This window comes from Barbatula barbatula (assembly GCF_947034865.1).
Source record: "Barbatula barbatula genome assembly, chromosome: 6".
In the NCBI taxonomy this organism is placed as follows: domain Eukaryota; kingdom Metazoa; phylum Chordata; class Actinopteri; order Cypriniformes; family Nemacheilidae; genus Barbatula; species Barbatula barbatula.
Window position 1 is genome coordinate 25547944 of NC_136765.1, and position 19207 is coordinate 25567150.

The 19207-nt window shown below is 40.8% G+C and overlaps 2 protein-coding genes across 3 annotated transcripts; one reads left to right on the forward strand and one right to left on the reverse strand.

The window, feature by feature from the left end:
• The first annotated feature begins 972 nt into the window (after window positions 1-972).
• klhl28 (kelch like family member 28) lies at window positions 973-9266 on the forward strand. Its single transcript, XM_079457897.1, has 6 exons — window positions 973-1248; window positions 3516-3776; window positions 4517-5154; window positions 5274-5717; window positions 6184-6392; window positions 6498-9266. The coding sequence occupies exons 2-6, from the start codon at window positions 3516-3518 to the stop codon at window positions 6659-6661; spliced, it is 1716 nt and encodes a 571-aa protein (XP_079314023.1). The 5' UTR covers window positions 973-1248; the 3' UTR covers window positions 6662-9266.
• A 245-nt stretch (window positions 9267-9511) lies between these two features.
• dorip1 (dopamine receptor interacting protein 1) lies at window positions 9512-12988 on the reverse strand. 2 transcript variants are annotated; one of them, XM_079457946.1, is made up of 5 exons: window positions 12835-12988; window positions 11440-11964; window positions 10746-10835; window positions 10385-10519; window positions 9512-10268 (listed from the first exon to the last, which is right to left on the reverse strand). In XM_079457946.1, exons 1-5 carry the CDS (start codon window positions 12960-12962, stop codon window positions 10103-10105), a joined length of 1044 nt encoding a protein of 347 aa, XP_079314072.1. In that variant the 5' UTR covers window positions 12963-12988; the 3' UTR covers window positions 9512-10102. The 2 variants fall into 2 exon arrangements, with proteins under 2 accessions (XP_079314072.1, XP_079314071.1); XM_079457945.1 differs by having other exon boundaries at window positions 9515-10301.
• Window positions 12989-19207: the final 6219 nt, after the last annotated feature.

Genomic DNA, 19207 nt, shown 5'->3' on the forward strand with positions numbered 1-19207 from the left:
TGTGAAGCGTAGTTTTCAAGTGTAGAGTCCCTGACCCACCCAGACACACAACATCAATTCAAATGCTTTTACGCAAACATATATCATACACTAGTGTGTCATACATGGGCAATTCCAACGTTGCGGACGTGACATTTTGAGTAATGGACGTGACATAAAAATGCTCAGAGAATGAATTTGTTACAAATATATGAAACCATCTGTTTATATTCTCCTAAACCCTTATTGATACAGTCTAAACATCAAAAAAGGTCAGTATATTAACAAATTTTCTATTTAAAAAAAGGGAAATAAACATGCGTTATGGATGTGACAAAAAATGATGCGGTTTTTGGGAGACGACAAACATGATTTCTGTGAGATAAAATGCACAATCCTGAAGCAATAATACCCAATGAATGGAGAAGGGATGCCACTTCATAGAACATTAAAGACTTACTTTATTTTAATGTCTCCATTGAGGAATATGTTGCGTTATGGATGTGACAATCCTGAAAACGGCTCTTACCCGACAATGAAAAATCAAGCAGTAAAAAAAAACTTTACATCTCACGTCCATCACATTTTACAGCAATATCTGTGCTGTTACCATTGTAAAAACCGTTGGTAAAATCGTTCATTTCTTTCTTGGTTGACATTTTCACGGAATTGCCCATATGACGTGACGTTTTTTTGTTGACTTGTAGTATTTTTAAACCTAAATGTCATGGAAATTAGCTTACAAAATTACAAACTAAAATGTCAAATTTCCCATTTTTAGAAACTAAAATATCTATTACAGTAAAATGCAACTTAATACTGTACGTAAAAGAGTAATTCTGATCATATCGATATAACATACTGTAAAGCTCAACCTAGTATGTTAACGTTAGACAGACAGAGAAAGACAGACAGACATACATATAGACAAATAGAAAGATAGAGAGATAGATAGACAGACAGACATAAAGCCAGACAGACATAGAGATATACAGACAGACAAACAGATAGACATGCCGACAGAAAGACAGATAGATGTCGTTGTTTTTGTGTTAAAGAGTCATGTTGTAATGTAATGTTATAGTATAGTCAGTATAGGTGTCGTATGGCGGTAAAGTCGCTCGCTCGTGTTTATTTCGGGACGTTTGCGGATTTTTTTCTCCGCTGACTGGTTTTCCGGAAGTGACGCATGCGCTGATTTGTGTTTGTTTTCCTGACAGCCGCCGCCGCTTTGAGCTTCAAACTGTCAGAGATCCCTCACAAAAACAGGTAAACACTTCACGAACATGTTATTTCTGCATGTTCCGTGGCTGCAGTAAATGCGAGGACAGTATAGATCAGAGTTTGACAGCGCGTTGTGCTGCACGGAGCTCTAACGTTACATACGGATGCTAACGCTAGCTCGCTTCATGAACATTATTCATGATTCACATCACTCTGTGATGAAGGTGATTTTAATGTGTGCGTGTGGCGTCTCTAATGTTGTCAGTGAAGATATCTCATGTGATTTCTGTCGTTCAGCCACAGATATAGATAGATAGATAGATAGATAGATAGATAGATAGATAGATAGATAGATAGATAGATAGATAGATAGATAGATAGATAGATAGATAGATAGATAGATAGATAGATAGATATGGTTCTAACAGCCCATTGAACCGAATCCCGTCGAGCATCTCTGTCTCCAAACCTATAGATCTTCTTCTGACGTCCATCACAATCCCATACATCAGTTTAGGCAGTCTGAATAGGACCATCGCTAGCTTTTGATTCACGACTAGTGTTATGAAAGTTGTTCTAGTCTTTACAAAACATTCATGTTGTGACCTGATACTTGAATGTTTGTTAAATAAAAGCCTCAGTTGAGATGCACTTCTCCATGTTCATCTGCTGCTCCACTGAGAGTCTGTGTTCCCTATAGAGCAAAACCTAGTGAGCTCCCCATCTAGACAGCATTGTCAGCCATCATAAGTCGTTTTTTCTCTTCAAATTGATTTGGTTGAGAAAATTGGTCTAGAGCCGCTTCAAATGATGCTTATAAACTCGGGGGGCACATTTTGAGAGACCCCAGTCCCAGCTTGTAGTCCATCATCCCATAACTTCCTCTCTCTCTCTCCCACTGTCCTGTTAAAAATGAAAAAGCTGTATGGGCCAAAAAAGGTCAGCATGTACATCTCTTCATTTTCTGTCATTCTAGGACAGACTTCTCTGGGTTAAATGTGCTACCAAGCACAGAATCAGTCACATTTACATTTAGTCATTTAGCAGACGCTTTTATCCAAAGAGTTCAGGGAGCAATAAGCCATATGTCATAAAAGAGCAACAGTACATCAGGTGCTTATACAAAGTTACTAGTTGTCAACTACCTGTCGAGAGAAGAGGGTTAGTGTACGTGTTTTTATTTTTCATTTGTATGTCAAGTATTCGCCGATGAGGTGTGTTTGAAGTAGTTTTTGAAGGTTGTGAGAGATGTGGTTGACCGGATCGCATTGGGAAGAATGTTCCACCAGGAAGGAGTTGTGAAGGAGAAATGATCATCTAATCGCAATTATTTGACATAATGTAATTCCTTCAGATAACCGCAATGAGTGTAAATCTTTAGAAAACGGTGATCTGCAGCGTTTTACATCCACCGTCCTTGATCTGCACCCACTGTTACGTTCTAATGACTTTTCTCATCATTTGAGTTGTATTAGAATTGCATTTTTTGTGCTTTTGAGTTTATTAAAGCGATTTTCAGAATTTACACTGCAAGACGACATCATCCTCGTATCTCCCTTTTTTATTTTCTGTTAACGTCACTTTATAGGGAATGTTTCTAGTTATTTGCATTTTTTTCTGTATCTATATTTTATTTATTGACTAAATTAATTTTATAGCATGGTCTGTTAGAATACTGGATTCTGATTGGCTGGAGGATGTGCATTAAAACCCTTTAACGCACGGGTAGCTCCGGTCAGTCTGATTACATTCAAATGAACTGACGAACTGTCATTTTCACCGGTTTGATCTAAAGCTACACTGTAAACATCAATAACAGCTTTAACCTTGCAAATAACCAGTGTATAAGTGGAATAATCCACGGCTAGCCGTGCGTTAAAGGGTTTTAATGCACGATGTGGAGGCCAAGAACCAGCCGACGCGAAGCAGAGCTGTGGATTATCCCTTACGTAATTAATCCATAATTGTCAAAGCCTTAAAACAGACAATTAATCGCCATAATCGCAATGATTTTAGAGTCAATTAATCGCCACATTTCATAATCGCGACAGATCTAAATGTGTCAATAGTTTGTGCTCCTGTCAATTCAAAGCTGTGTGTCATGTTTGGGAGGTTTAATACTGTTTCGTGTTTCAGTTAGTGACCATACCATTGACCTGTTTGTTTTAACCAGTTGTGTTAGTTTGGGGTGGAAGGATGTGTTCGTCAGACCTGAGGAAATCATTTGACTTCACTCGAACTCATAAGTATGTATGTAAGAAGTTGTCTTCACGTAGTGAGATAACGTGAAACTTCACTTTTGTGTTTGTAAGATGGACCAGCCGGCAAAGTCGTATTTGTTTGCCAGTCTGACGCGTCCACACTCCGAGCAGCTCCTGCAGGGTCTACAGCTCCTGCGACAGGACCATGAGCTCTGTGACATCGTACTGCGAGTGGGCGATGCCAAGATTCACGCCCACAAAGTGGTGTTGGCCAGTATCAGCCCGTATTTCAAAGCCATGTTCACGGGAAACCTGTCGGAGAAAGAGACCTCAGAGGTGGAGTTTCAGTGCGTGGATGAAGCCGCTCTTAAGGTGATGAGCTTGTGTTTAATAAAACATCAACACTACTCTTTCATTTCATTTCAACCTATTTCAGATGATTCCGGGTCCCTTTTCATCCAAGAATTTTGTGTTAACATTAAAGGTCTTTGCACATACAGTCAGAAATCTTCGTGTACATTTTTCATGTTTGCCGCTCGGTTTGGACTTTGTACGGTGTCTCTGAATTGTCAGAACGCCTCTCAAAATGTTTGCTACGGATGCGAAACACGCAGAAATTCTAACCCAGTCCGAATCTTTTTATGATGGACGAAAATAACGAAGCAGTGTGTAAATATGATTGACACAGACTCGGTGTGCATTGACCTTAAGCCTGTTTTTAGGTCCATTAATGTATTAAGCATCTACATTATGCTGAGATAAATACAAAAATCACACGAAACTGAGTATTGTGAGTATTGTGCTCGTCATCATTAGGTGTGATTTACATTCAAAGTTAAATATCCAAAACACATGAAAATTTTTATTTTTGCATATTATGAAAACGAGAGTTTGCGGGGTGATGCGTTTGTCATGGAAGTAATAGCGTCAAAATACAACAATAGCTTGTCGTCTTCTGATTTTGTGATGAAACGTGTATATGAACCTACACACTCGTCTGATCCTTTGTACACGCAACAGATGTTTTAAATCTTTCTAGCCTGCAGTGAAACGCACTCATAAGAATGTAAGAAGTTGTCTTCACGTGTTGTTTTGTGTGTTTCTTCATCAAGGCCATCGTGGAGTACGCGTACACGGGAACCGTGTTTATATCACAGGAGACGGTGGAGTCTTTGCTACCCGCTGCGAATCTTCTGCAGGTTAAACTGGTGCTGAAAGAGTGTTGCAGCTTTCTGGAGAGTCAGCTGGACGCGGGGAACTGCATCGGCATTTCACGCTTCGCAGAAACCTACGGCTGTCACGATCTCTGTCTGGCAGCCACTAAATTCATCTGTCAGAACTTCGAGGAGGTGTGTCAGACGGAGGAGTTCTTTGAACTGACTCGGGCCGAACTGGACGAGATCGTGTCGAACGACTGCCTGAACGTGGTGACGGAGGAGACGGTCTTCTACGCGCTGGAGTCGTGGATCAAATACGACCCGGCGGAGCGGCAGCAGTATCTGGCGCAGCTCCTGCACTGCGTGCGACTGCCGCTGCTGAGCGTGAAGTTCCTGACACGTCTCTACGAGGCCAATCACCTGATCCGTGACGATCACGCCTGCAAACACCTGCTCAACGAAGCCCTCAAATATCACTTTCTGCCCGAGCACCGCCTCTCTTACCAGACCGTGCTGTCCACGCGGCCGCGCTGCGCTCCTAAAGTCCTGCTGGCGGTGGGAGGAAAAGCCGGCCTCTTCGCTACCCTGGAAAGGTGAAAGTTTTGACTGTGTGGGACTTTCACTAGGGATGTTCACAGTATTTGCTTTAATTTGATTGCATATGATGCCTGTAGGGGAGAAAACACTAAAGTTTGTGTGTTGTGTGTGTCAGTATGGAGATGTTCTTCCCACAGACGGACTCGTGGATCGGTCTGGCTCCTCTTACGGTTCCACGTTATGAGTTTGGAGTGGCGGTTTTGGAGCAGAAGGTTTACGTGGTGGGCGGTATCGCCACACACATGCGTCAGGGCATCAGTTACCGGCGACACGAGAGCAGCGTGGAGAGGTGGGACCCTGACAGTAACACGTGGTCCAGCGTGGAGCGGATGGCTGAATGCAGGAGCACTCTGGGTGTGGTGGTGCTGGCCGGGGACCTGTACGCTCTGGGTGGATATGACGGTCAGTATTACCTTCAGTCTGTGGAGAGATACGTGCCCAAAGTCAAGGAGTGGCAGCCCGTGGCGCCCATGACCAAATCACGCAGCTGTTTCGCCACGGCTGTGCTCGACGGGATGATTTACGCCATCGGCGGCTACGGCCCTGCGCATATGAACAGGTACCGATGTTAATTTCTCAGCTGATGCATTCTGGGAATTGTGTGGTTTGTGCGTTCAAGTTTAGTGTAGTTTGTGTGTTGATTTGTTTAGTGTTCTTTAACGAGTGTCAGTGTTGTGTTTCTATGATCCCAGTGGCTCTCTTGAGAGAATGTGTCTCTTGAATCAAGTCTTAAAACACATGAAGAGCGTTCTGGGGAGCCGCTGTCATGTTTTCTCTGTCATTTCACTATTTCACGCAGACGATTCCAGCTCATCTGTCATCCTTAAATGAATGTGAGTTTGAATGGTTTGCTGCGAGTCGAGCGTCAGTTTGAACAAATCCTTGATTCACGAGATTCACACGATTCTGAGATTCATCAGATGTTCCGATGGATGATAAAAGACGGAGTCATATGTAGAGCAGACTCTAAACATGTTCAAAGTCACATAAGTTTGATGTTTAACAGCTCTTGTGTTCACGAACAGTGTGGAGAGATACGATCCAAGCAAAGACTCATGGGAAATGGTTGCGTCCATGGGTGATAAACGCATCAACTTTGGAGTGGGTGTGATGCTGGGCTTCATTTTTGTGGTGGGGGGGCACAACGGCGTTTCTCATTTGTCCAGCATCGAGCGATTCGACCCGCATCAGAACCAGTGGACGACGTGTCGGCCGATGAACGAGCCCCGCACAGGTGAACAGAACCTTGACATGGTTATTATAAAACATGATAATTGACGGCAGGATGTGATTTAAGTAAACGCAAGTTTCATGTAGTTGATGTTCTCCGTGTGTGCAGGAGTCGGGTCTGCTGTGGTGGATAACTACCTGTATGTGGTGGGCGGTCACTCGGGCTCCTCGTACCTGAATACGGTCCAGCGATACGATCCAATCACAGACAGCTGGCACGACTCTAGCGGGATGATGTACTGCCGCTGTAACTTCGGTCTCACTGCCCTTTGACCCCGGGCTCATGGCTGCCGCTGTAAGAGAGAGGACGAGGGGAAACATGGCTTCTATTTCTGTGGCGTGTTTCCGCTCATCTGCGTCACATTCTGACGTTCACGTGGAGTATTTAGGACACGCGAGGGCGGCGGGACTGCCACACGCCAGCACGGCGCCGAGAGCCTTCCGGAACCCGCAGAGGACGTGGAACAGCGTGTATGTGTGTGAGGCGTTCCTGTACTGCCTCTGAGCACTTTCCCCTTTACGTTTGACAGATCCAGTCCCGTGTGTGTGTGAGTGTGTGTGCACGCGCGTGTGTGTGTACTCCGTGATAAAGGGCTGCCTCGTGTCTTGTATATAGCGTGAGCTGATAGTAAATGTGAACGTGTGCTGTACTCATCTAACTAATGCACTGACTGCGTGTGTCGTCTCTGAGAGTCCTCCGTCTCACATGAAATATCTGCCTCATATTTCACCCACTGTTCAAGAGAAACATTCAGAAGGTATCCAGAAGAATAAAGCAAATGAAGCTGAGATGGTTTGCATTGTGGTATTATGTTCGTGTCATGTCACAATGCACATTTCTGCCCCCAAATTATTATTAACATAATGCATACAATTATTCCCTGACTGTTCTGTCATTTTATATTTTATTAGTAAACTATATAACCTCAAGGGAGTACGGCATATGTACTGTTAGGTATTCAGAATATGATAAAGAACAAAAAATGTTCAGCTTCATGTTCTTTATACACAATTTATTACACGGCTTGTTGGAATGCTTGATTCTGATTGGCCAGTCGCAACATTAGCAGGTTCATAATTCCCAGATAACCGCTCAAAACGAATAACGCACAGTAACCTGGATGCAGCAAATAATTTCATTTTGACAATTTAATTATTTTAATAACATATATGACATTGAATTTACAAATGATTAAACCCATTTGCCTGTTTGTGACATTTGAACGTCCTTTCTTAACTTAAAACCGAAAGTAAACGGCTTTTCCTCACAGAAGGTAAATTTCAAATTCACATTTCACGTCCAGTTATTTTCTCATGTGGCAAGTAGCCGTGTAATAAGCGAGATAATGCACAAGATCACACTGTCGGGCTTATTTCTGCGATAACAACCGGCTGCCTGTACATTATCCCTTACTCAAAAGATTCTTGTGTGTGTTTTCTGTATGACTGTAGCACACACACAATGACTGGTGCTAATTTCAGGATTCTGCGCTTTTGTGTTTCTCATCAGGTGAAACTTCATTGTCTCGTCTTCGTTTGAGTTTAAATGCTTTAGAAAGCATCACGCAACATGAGATTTCTTGCTGTATAAATCCATTCATCTCATTACTCGTTTAGTGATGAACAGGTAAAAAACAGTCAAACTTCTTTGTTTGATCTCGGGATGATCGCACATCACACCAGTGCCAAAACATTTCAGCTTTCCATGTGCAGTCGAACAGAAGAAGCATTTCTGTTTCTCTTTTATTTCCTGTTTGATTTCACTTCAGATTCATGTAAACGGAGCGTCAGTAGGAATCAGAAGCGAGTCTGCTGTTCAGTTACAGATTCTGTTTGATTCATTCCTCAGAGATTCACTGAACGAATGAATCAGACGAATTGTGCACTTACAAAACCATTTTATACTTTGTAGATACGAATATTGCATTGCAATAATGATCTTTCTTTTATTTCATCAAACTGCCAAGGTGTTTTAATATCCTGTGACTGACCGAATGGCATGTTGAGACTGCTTAGGGTTTTTTTCATTTACTGTATGTTTCCCACCAACATTTGTTTACGTCTGTTTTTGCAAACGTACTGTTCTGCTTTTACAATGAATATGAGTTTATATTTATACGTTTGTTAAAAACACTTTGATTGGCTCATTTGATTAGACATTAAAATCATGATTTGTACTCTATTGTGATTATACTTTCATATGGCTACACATTTAAAAGAATACATGTAATTCAGAGGTCAAGAAGGAAAAGGTTTGTGTTTGACTAGCAATAAGAACTGTTTCTTTGTGTCATGGACATCTGAAGTGATTCACTCCGACCAACATCTCGTCTGTGTTTGATTCCACGTGAACTCGCACACATGTGTTCATTTGCTATAAGCTGATCACATGATTGCAGTCTGTAGTTATGAATGAATGAATCTCATGTAATGACATGATGATGATGACATCACACTCTTCTATTGCAATCCTTCAGTGATGTTGTTCAACTGAATTCTAATGGCCATAAATGTAAAGCTGAAAACATGAAACTGCAAAATAGTGGATGTGTTTAAATGTGTGTTTTATTGTCCTGATCGTCGTTGCGTTCACCAAAGTGCTTGTTTATGAATGAAAGTGTAAAGTTTGACCGTTGTAGCTACACATAATGTTTGTGTCTGGTATCCTCATGAGGAAATCGGTCTGCTTTGTGTCTGGATTAGAATGATTTTTTTTATAAACCTGTGGATTGTTACTGGAACTAAACAGATAATATTAGCTACAGATGCACTATTTTTTTTACATTTATCAAGCATCGAGAGAACATAGCACACCTTTTTTGCCAATTTATTTATGTGTTGCAGCTGATCGAATCTTAAATAAAGGCCTGGAAATGTGTTTCTGCGTTATCATTTCGTCACAGAAACACCTTTGAGACCCAATATGAACTTTCAGTAAATCACCCAACATTTAACATGACGGCATATTAGAAATACAAACGTATAATGCTTATAAAATTATTATTAATAATCATTGATATTCGATTCAACTCCTCTAACAATGCACTGAAAATAAAAATCTGTAAAGGCAGAACTTTAAATATTCAGGCAGATTAAAAAAATAAAGATAAAGACGAGGAATTTCTTCAAGCAAATTTATGCATGAAATCAAGATTTACAAACAGACAATCAGTTACATGTAAAACCAGAACTGATTCAAGAACAAACAACAACACTGAACCACATGTAAAAGTGATCGAATGCTAATGTGACTAAGAAAATATTGAATTGACCTTAAACATTGTGGATAAAAAAGCACCCTGACGTGAAACACTGTTTAAGACAGAAATAACACGTCATTGCATGATTTTGGCTTATGTTGACCGGCAGTCGGAAGCAGTTATGAGCTTTTCCCCTTTAATAATTCCCAAACTATTATAGTTCACGTCAATATTCTTGGATTCCAAGCACGCCAGAGAAAAGCTCCGTAAAGCCAGCAATAAGACAGTCTTATAGAGCATTTACAAAATTACAAAAAGAGTATAAAATGTCACTAGAACCATCCTCTGAAATCATCTCATCGCCTCATACACAAAAATATATTGTATCACGAAAAATCAACATAGATCTTTTTTGAAGGGAATATACGAATACAAAAATAAGTGTTCAATGGACATCATAAAACACAGCGACAGCAGGACTGAAGAATGAAAACTTTGCGATCGTAAGACGTGTTTATATTGCGTGACGTTCATGGTCTGGAGATCTGATGTAAACTAAAGAGGAGAGCAGCAGGAACTCCGGTGGTTTGTTTAACAGCACCAGATTGTCCGATCGGAGGCCGTCATAATGCATCCAGTACCTGTCCATCTGGAATACGGCAGAATAATGATGTTCATCTCTGTTGAAGAGCGTAGCACCTTCTAATGAGTACCTACAGTATACAACATCAATGTCACACATCCACATATCCAGTAAAGCACTGTAAGATCTATAAAGAGCACAGCTGAGATATACCGTTGATCAGACAGTTCCAGACGATACGGCACATAAGACAGATCCTCTGACTGCCACATCTGCATGTTGAGAATGATGAAGGGAGGAGGACCGTGACAAAACACACGCTGACTGAATTCTCTCAACCCGCTACATCTGAAACACATGACCACGTCCATTCAGTCATCTCAACATAACAATGACCAATGAATAAACACAATGAAAGAATCATTTCAGCTCCTGAAACGCCAAACTGCTTTACCCATTTACCACTAAAACATCACCGAACGGCCCATGTTTTCAAAATAACACTTCGAAAAAATGAACGAAAGCACTAAAGCTGTCAGAATGAGTGAATTAAAGAGAAAATCAGACGACTCACTCGTATTCTTCACAGAGTTCCAGACGCGGGCAGAAAAACTCATCTACTGCTGACTGAATGAGATCTTTATCAGGCAACCCATGTGGAGGACTGTGAGAGAGAGAGAGAGAGAGAGAGAGAGAGAGAGAGAGATTAGTGTGTGATTGTGTGTTAGTGCTCTGTGTGTGTGTGTGGTGCCTTTGTTTTATATCCCGGTGGGGAACTAAACCTGAATGCACACCAACACATGGAGACCAAAATTGAGGTCCTCGTGGGCAAAAAAGCGTATAAATTGTACAGAACAATATTATTTTTAAATGCAAAAAGTTTTCAATGATCTTTAGGTTTAGGTGATAAAAATATACAATTTGTACAGTATACAAATCATGACGCCTATGGACTGTCCCCACGGAGATAATAAACCAGACGCGTGTGTGCACAAACATCAGCAGCGATCGTGAGTGAATCTGATGCACCTTATACGGCAGCGATGGTTTCATGCCAGCACCAGATCGAGAGACTTTGAGATGGAGCCAAACATGACAAAGACACCAGGAGCATCAATTACTCAACAGAACACAGCTGTTATAAACCTGCAGCTGATGGAGTTTCCGTCTCATCTGTTAAATTCTGTACACACACACACACACACGTTTGCTTTTCAGAAGTGAAGCGTTCTGTAGAAGCGCACCGAGAAGCTTCAGGACGCACACACCTGATGCTGATGGTCTTGTGTAGATCCTCCTGAAAGCGAGACGGACAGTCCCAGTTCGAGCACCAGCTCTCCTGCATGCTGGACATCAGGTTCTGCAGGTTCTTGGTGAAGTTCTCGTGCTCGTTGCCGAAGAGATCGATCTCCAGAGCCGCGTGATGGATCTCAGAGCGGTACTGACGCTTGGACATGCGGTCCCAGATCCACAACATCTTGACGGTCGTGTAGTCGTAAGAGTCCATGAGATACAGAAAGCGCTCCACGAACTGTTTGCCCAGGAACGCCGCCACCTCTCTGGGGAAGGTGTGGTTGTCTCTCAGAATGACGTACAGAAGCATGAGGAAGCCGTCGATGGTGCACGTGTTCTTCAGGTTGATCTTCACGTACAGAGGTGTGCAGGCGATGGCTTTCCTGCCCGCTCTGATGGCATAAACTCCACCCCAGGGCAACACCGGCCGCCAGAACCACACATCACCCTTCTCCTTATTATTGATGGAAGCCCGAATCTCTTCATACAGGGTCCTGGACCTATCAACAACACATCAACACAATGTTATTTACTTTGGCTTCCGTCAACCACATATACAACATTTCAAATGTTCAATGTTTACAAAACACGATGCTTTCTTTTGTATTTAACCAAATATGTAAGAATGGTGGTTTGCGTTGAGTTGATAAAGTGTATATACCCTGAGAACTCAATTACAGGGACGCATCACATCTGAAGCTCACTCACTGTAAACAACGACAGATGTTGAGATGCTGAAGTGACCAGCGGCCTGTATCACGAAGCTGGTTTGGGTTTGACCCCGGTCAGTTCGCGTTTAGTTCGGGTATACGCCAGAAGGTGGGTTGGTTCTAAGCGGGTTTTGTCGCCATGGTAACTAACCTGTTTTATTCTGGGTTAGAGAAAACTGGACCAATCAGCTGTGAGACAAGTGACGTATATCTGACGCAGTGAAGCCCCTCCCCTCGCATCTCTCACTCCGAATTAAAAAAAGATGTTTGTAGAGGGAAAATGTGTATTATAAAAAGTGTTTATTTCTATTGTACGTTTACATGTATTGATTATAAACACATTCATATAATAACGATACGAGTTGCTAAATTAATATTAAACATTAAAATAACTATATTCGTATAAAAACAAACTTCTAAATATAAAGCATTTTAAAGTAATGAAGCAAACATATCTTTTGATCTTATGACCAATATAAATCCTTTAAATTCATTTGATTCTGATGTTTCCATGTTCCCTGTGATTGGCCGATTACCGCACGCGCCTAACAAACTCTGGATCAATCCGGGGTCGACGGAGAAGGTTTATACTGATCCTTTAGACACCGATCTAAACCAGCTCGGGTTTGTCTACAACTTGAACCAGACCCCCGGACTCACCTCTCAATGCTCCCCGTGTGTTCAGAGTGCGATATGAAGCTCCGGAGCTCTTCTGGGTTTATTAAACAGATGAAGTCGCTCTCCATAATGTCACGGAAATCTTCATTTCTGCGCAGCCAACATGGCATCTGTTTACCAGCGCGCAAGCCCCGCCCACTGCGCGCAGTCAAGTACGAAACGCATCGAGACGCCCCGCCCACACGGGCGTCACGTTCATAGCGCTCGGTGTACGGCATTGCTTCTTATTTTTTATAAATAAAAATATTATACAGATCAGACAACAGACCATTCAAAGAAAGAAGTGGAAAAAACTAACAAACAAACAAACACGTATTTCTCCTCCTTCCTGTGGACAAATTATACATTCACATTTACATTCAGTCATTATAAATAAACAACAAAAAAAGAAAAGAGCATCTATAACAACACTGTAAAAAGAACAGCCGGGATATTGTGTTGAAAAAACGTCTCCATATATTTGAACAGCTTTGGGTTGTTTATAAGCAATACAGAATGTTTTAAGATCTTCAAGTCTAACAGAAATAAACTGCAGTTAAGTGCAGATTTGACAAACTTTTGTTTATGAACATAATATTTGTCATATAAAATATAGAAATTCACCACATAATCAAACATGTTACATTCATTCGTATTTGAACATGAAACATATTTAAGATATAACATATCATCTGATAGTCTTATTTAATTAAAACTGCATATGGGAATTTATAGTGTGTCTGATATATGACCTGTGTTTTAACATGTATAATCTTATATGTTTTGCTTATAGTCAATGTTTTCTTGTAAAGCTGCTTTGTAACAATGATCATTGTAAAAAGCGCTTTATAAATAAAGCTTGACTCGACTTGACTCGCCATATAAACAATATTTGTATTATGGGCAATAAAAAGGAGCTGCTAACATCAGACCAAAATGTAAGAGCTACAGGACAGTTATAAAATAAATGATCCTCCTGCATATTACAAAAAGAACACGTATCACCAATATACGTACATTTAGATCAAAATAAATTGCAATGGTACATTGTGTGTAGAATTTTAAAGTGCACTTCTTTAACTTTGTTATAGATACAGGATTGAACCAAGCAAGCCAGAAATAAAGTCTGACAGCTGCACTAACACATCACGACCAGCAGGTGTCAGTCACGTGTTTGATCTGAAACTGACCTTCATCGTTTTCAATTCCAATAATTGATCTGAATCCTAAACTCACTGGTCACGTGTTCCATGAGATCTGTTGGGGTTTGAGAAGTCCTGCTGGAATAAAACCCAACGAACACTACATAAAGAAACCGCTTGAGATTATATACAGCTGAAGAATCATAATGGCATTTATAATGGATTTCTATTGTTTTTATTCATCAGGACTAAATAATGGAACAATCGTTTAGTTTAGTCGTGACGTTAAAGATCCGACCAGCCTGAAGAGTTTTTCCCTCAACAGGTGGCGCTGTGGGATCAGTAACAGTGGAGAAGGGGCGGGGCAAACACGAGCTGGACCACCCTCCAAACACACCCACACACGCGCGCACTGAGGAGCTCAGCGGCAGCATCAGCAGCATCCTCAACATCCTCATCCTCACATGGATGCTGTGCGCGAGCGCCGCCAGAAGAGACTGATGTCTGTCTGATACAATGAAACACGCGCGGGACTGAAGGTAAGACACTTTACACGAGAGCTTATATTGACTGATCTGAGATCAGTGTTCCGATGAAGGCTTTATATAGTTGATGAATGTGTGGAGAGAGTAACTGCACACGCGTGTTTTCAACACTTTTCTCAGGTGCCTCTCTCTCTCTATAGAGTGCTGATGATGACCAGACAAAAGTCAACAGTGTGTATCAAGACTTCAAGACTGTTTATATGGTCTTGGGTGAGATTAGGTCGACATGATTTGTTCATGTTCTTCTCTCTAAATGTATGTGATGCTGAGGTCCTTGTCTTTGTAAATCACTGTTCAACACAATCATAGTTTGTCCAGTGTTTACTTGAACCCTGACTAATTCTGTATATTACAATGTTTTCTTCCTGATGTGTGTGACGGGAGGATTATTATCCGAAGGGTCAAAAATCGTGTTTGTTTATTGTGCAATCCAATCAAAATCAATCAAACTGAAGTTGGGTTGTTTTGGTTTAAGCTAAAATGACTAAAACAATACAGATAACATCATTTTGTAACCAAACTCTTCATCTGTCCTTAGCGGTCTCGGCTTTGAGTTTGACTTTTGTAAGTGTAACAGGTGCAGAAAGTGTACTGTTAAATATTTGTATTATTAATTAGAATTCTCACAAAATTGTTCATTTACATACACCTGATGGCTGCCTAAGTGAAGTGAGTGCCTTTCCCCTTTAATTGGTGTGACTTAGTTGGTGAGTCCTTATAATTTCCTGTTCAGTCCCCTCCTCTTCCTCTTTACATTGGTTATGCAGTGGAGAGGGAATAAAAGATCAGCGAAACTGCGAATGCTGTCCTGTTCTTATAAATACACAACGCAGACAACAGACCAGTTACATAAGCAGTGAAAACAATATTGTGATTCATTTAGCTGAAATGTGTTCATTGATTTCTCACAGCGATGTTGTAACTGCTTACCAAACGCCTGTCAGTCTCTCTGATGATTTATTGATGATGTCAGTTTTTGAAAGAGTATTATCATTTAAGGCTTCATTGTGTTGCAAGTGTGCGTGTGTGTATGGGTGCGTGTATACATGTGCATACGTGAGTGCATGTGTTTGCGTGCGGGTATACGTGTGTGTTTGCGATTTATTCAGCAGTGTCTTTGACTGACTGATGTTCAGTTCGTTTGAGCTCAGATATGTCGAGATGACGTCACTGTATGTCTTGTTTATAAACTTGGAGACATTTCTCTATTCTCAATTTGTTTTATTCCAGGTACAAAGTGGACATCACAGTGTTTCTGGTCATCTTGAAATGTAAGGCTGTATTTGTTCTAGGGCTGTACCTAAACCCTGTAAACCGCTTTGCATTCTGGGATTGCGTTCTCCTCTCTTTGAAATGGAAGTGAGCAGTCTTACTGACCGCATCGGGTTGTTTTAGTCTGTGTGATAGACGTCTATGATAGATTTCAATGTTTGATGTTGGTAGGCAGCTGAGGTTTAGAAACGGAGCTGTAGATCTTTAAGAACACTTCTCCTGAAAACACAGAAATGTGTTGTGAGAGGGTCTGTTTGTGTCTTGTCATTGGTTTTGATTTCAGATGCTGGTCCAGTGATTGTGTTTGCACTCTTCAAGAGCTGACGGCTAAAGGTTATTGTGTTGTTCATGTTATTGACATGTGTGTTAGACGTTCTGTTCTTTAATAGAGATCTGTTGCGTCATGTTTTAAACATCAATGTTGGAGATGACACGTGTTGATGAGTTTTGTGTGTTGCATGTGTTGAAGGTTATCGATCCCGATGGTTTGTGAATATCAGTAAACGTTGTTGAATTCAGTCTGATCTGATGATTGTTGTCAGATTTCTTGTGGTTGTTTTTCACGAACCAGGTGTGATGTAAGTGTGGTTTCCTTGTGCATCTGCACGAACGTGTTTGTGTACATCAGACTCGTGTGAGTCGTTCACATGTCACATGTTTCTCTATAACCTTCACGTGAGAACGTCGTGTTCTTGGGTTTCACATGATGAACACAGCACGTTATTCTATTCTGATGAATCTGTGAAATGAAACATCCTGTAAATCATGAAATGTGATATAAAGGTTTTTTTTCCTAAAATGAGAACTCAAAAATTAAATTCAAAACTCATGTTTTTATTGTGTTAGTTGTCTGTATTTCTTGAGTTATTACGGCTTAAATCAAAACAAACCAACTGCAGTTTAATATGCACAATAAAAAAACATGATTTCTAAAACAATTTTGAACCAAACTCTTCATATATTGAATGGTTTCTGCTTTGGTTGAGTTATTGGTGTTGTGTTGGTCTTGAAAGGGTTAAACGTGTAAACCTCGCATGACCTCTGACTGACCCCAGCGCAGTGACATCATACTGCTAACCACCAGCACATGATTCCTGCAGTTCTTCAGCCTCTAACAGGGATTGTAGGGCTGGGTGTCCATTCTGATGTTCCCATTCGAGTCAAGGATTATAGATTTAATTCAAATCCTATAGGTAAAAAATATCAGTATGTACAGATTACAATGGTGAATTTAAAAGAGAAACGAAGAGCCCCAAGCCTGTATATTAAACTTTATTTTTGTGTACACGTGGGTGTATTGAATCAGAACAGTCACATACTTTGATCAAACGGGGTCAGGTTATTTTATATTTAAGACATAATAAAATTTCACAAAATATCATATCATACGAACCGCTGCCTTTTACGTGAAGGTGATGTTCAATTCGATGACACACGTATCCGCCACGTTAATTAAGTAATGAATGAACGATGAATCGTTTTTTTAGGCCCGGCCCTAATGGATTGATGTAATAACACACCTGATAAACTGTGTTATTGTGTTCATGTTAAGCAGTAGAGCGGCTGATAAACATTGGCTTCCTATGTGTTTATACTGCTCAAAATATTGAGCAAATGTTTTTATTTTAAAGAGAAGCTCCATTGGTTTGACTCACATGTCTAAGGCGAGATGAATAATAATATGACATTAAAGCAATAACACTTGGAGCAGATCAATATGTCATCAGATGTCAGATGTGTGTGTGTGTGTGTACGGTTAGACGGCTCTCCTCTCGTTCCACCCGTCAGGTTTAATGTGTGTGACAGCGCGGCGGGACAGTTTTCAGTTGTTGATCCTGTCGGTCAGGTTTACAAGACGACTCGCACAAACTCATTTGATCACACACAGCACACATCAGCTGGACGATACTCTTCATCCGTCGTAAGATATTTTGATATAAGTTTCATGTTTATAGCGCGTGTGTGTGTGTGTAACTCATAACCGCTGTGTCTTTACACTTCTGCTCTCTGCTTTCAGCTTCAAAGAAATGTTTGTTCAACATAAGTGTGTGTCTGTGTGCAGTTGAATGTCAAGTTTTTTAACATGCTTTTTAATTGCGTTTGTTCTTCTTTTCTCTGTGTTAAATATAGAACTGAAGCAGTTCTTCTAGGGGTCTCAGACGTGTGTTTGTTATTTTTATTACTTAGACACACGTACAGTCATAAAGCTTGCGTGATCTGCTCTCATGTCCACATTTATAAACGCTCGGATCAGATTTCTGCAGCGAGTGATATTTTATACCGTAACACAATCTCTGAACTCAAGACATGATTCCTGAATGCTGAGCTTCAGCTTCATCTCACGCGTTCATCAGGTCAGCAGGTTTATGGTGATAGGTGGTATGTGTTGTTTGATATTTGCATGTATTAACATGATACTCTACTTCAACCTTGGTAACTATTAAAGTCCCAGTGAAATTATAAATGACGAAGCCTATTTTTTCATTAAATATTGCAGCGTTTATTGTAAATAGTTTGTCAATGTGCGTCATTCAAAATTTTAACTCCGTGTGCCCCCATAATCTTTAGTTAAAATCTGAGTCAATAATTACTGTACATCTTATGTTAGACGGCTTGGGCGGAGCATCTGTTAACTCCTCCCCTTCAACTGTCAGTCTGCTGTCCGTTCCAATTCAAAATGGTAATCAAACTGTTTTTATACATACAATCAAATCGTAGAGAAAGACGAAAGCCACGCCCACTATTTTTCTCATTACAAAATTTAATTTTACTTCGGAAGTGCTTGAAAATACGGAAGTAAAAACGATCGCAACTTCCGGTTCACAGGCACTTCTGGGTAAAGAGAATTCTGACAATTGTTTCTAAACACATTATAGATGTTAGAAATGTGTTGGGAACAACGTGAACGGAAGGAGGATCACTGCGCGTGATTGCAACGTGCTTCACTGAATGATGTTGAAAAAGGGAACTTCCGCAAAAAATCTGCCATTCATTACTCGCCCTCAACATCTGTATGACCCAAAAACACAAATGAATGTAGTTCTTGAAGCTTTCTGACTCCTCCTAAGATCTTCAAGACATCGTAAAACTCCGGTGGTTCAGTATAAATTGATATAATGCGACGAGGATAGTTTTTGTGCGTAAACAAAATGAAAATTAAAAAAGAATGACTATATTCAAAAACAATATGCTCTCTCTCTCTCTCTCTCTCTTGCTCTGTCTCTCTGTCTCTCTGTCTCTCTCTCTCTCTCTCTCTCTCTCTCTCTCTCTCTTGCTCTGTCTCTCTGTCTCTCTCTCTCTCTCTCTCTCTCTCTCTCTGTCTCTCTCTCTCTCTCTCTCTCTCTTGCTCTGTCTCTCTGTCTCTCTCTCTCTGTCTCTCTGTCTCTCTCTCTGTCCTGCTCTGTCTCTCTCTCTCTC

Coding starts and splice junctions, on each gene's coding strand:
- dorip1 (XM_079457945.1), bottom strand. CDS start 12,962: ATGCCATGTTGGCTGCGCAGAAATGAAGATTTCCGTGACATTATGGAG. Junction 10,836..11,439: donor CACAAGACCATCAGCATCAG/GTGTGTGCGTCC, acceptor TCTCTCTCACAG/TCCTCCACATGGGTTGCCTG. Junction 10,302..10,384: donor CTGGAACTGTCTGATCAACG/GTATATCTCAGC, acceptor TGTATACTGTAG/GTACTCATTAGAAGGTGCTA.
- klhl28 (XM_079457897.1), top strand. CDS start 3,516: ATGGACCAGCCGGCAAAGTCGTATTTGTTTGCCAGTCTGACGCGTCCA. Junction 3,777..4,516: donor TGGATGAAGCCGCTCTTAAG/GTGATGAGCTTG, acceptor TTCTTCATCAAG/GCCATCGTGGAGTACGCGTA. Junction 6,393..6,497: donor GATGAACGAGCCCCGCACAG/GTGAACAGAACC, acceptor CCGTGTGTGCAG/GAGTCGGGTCTGCTGTGGTG.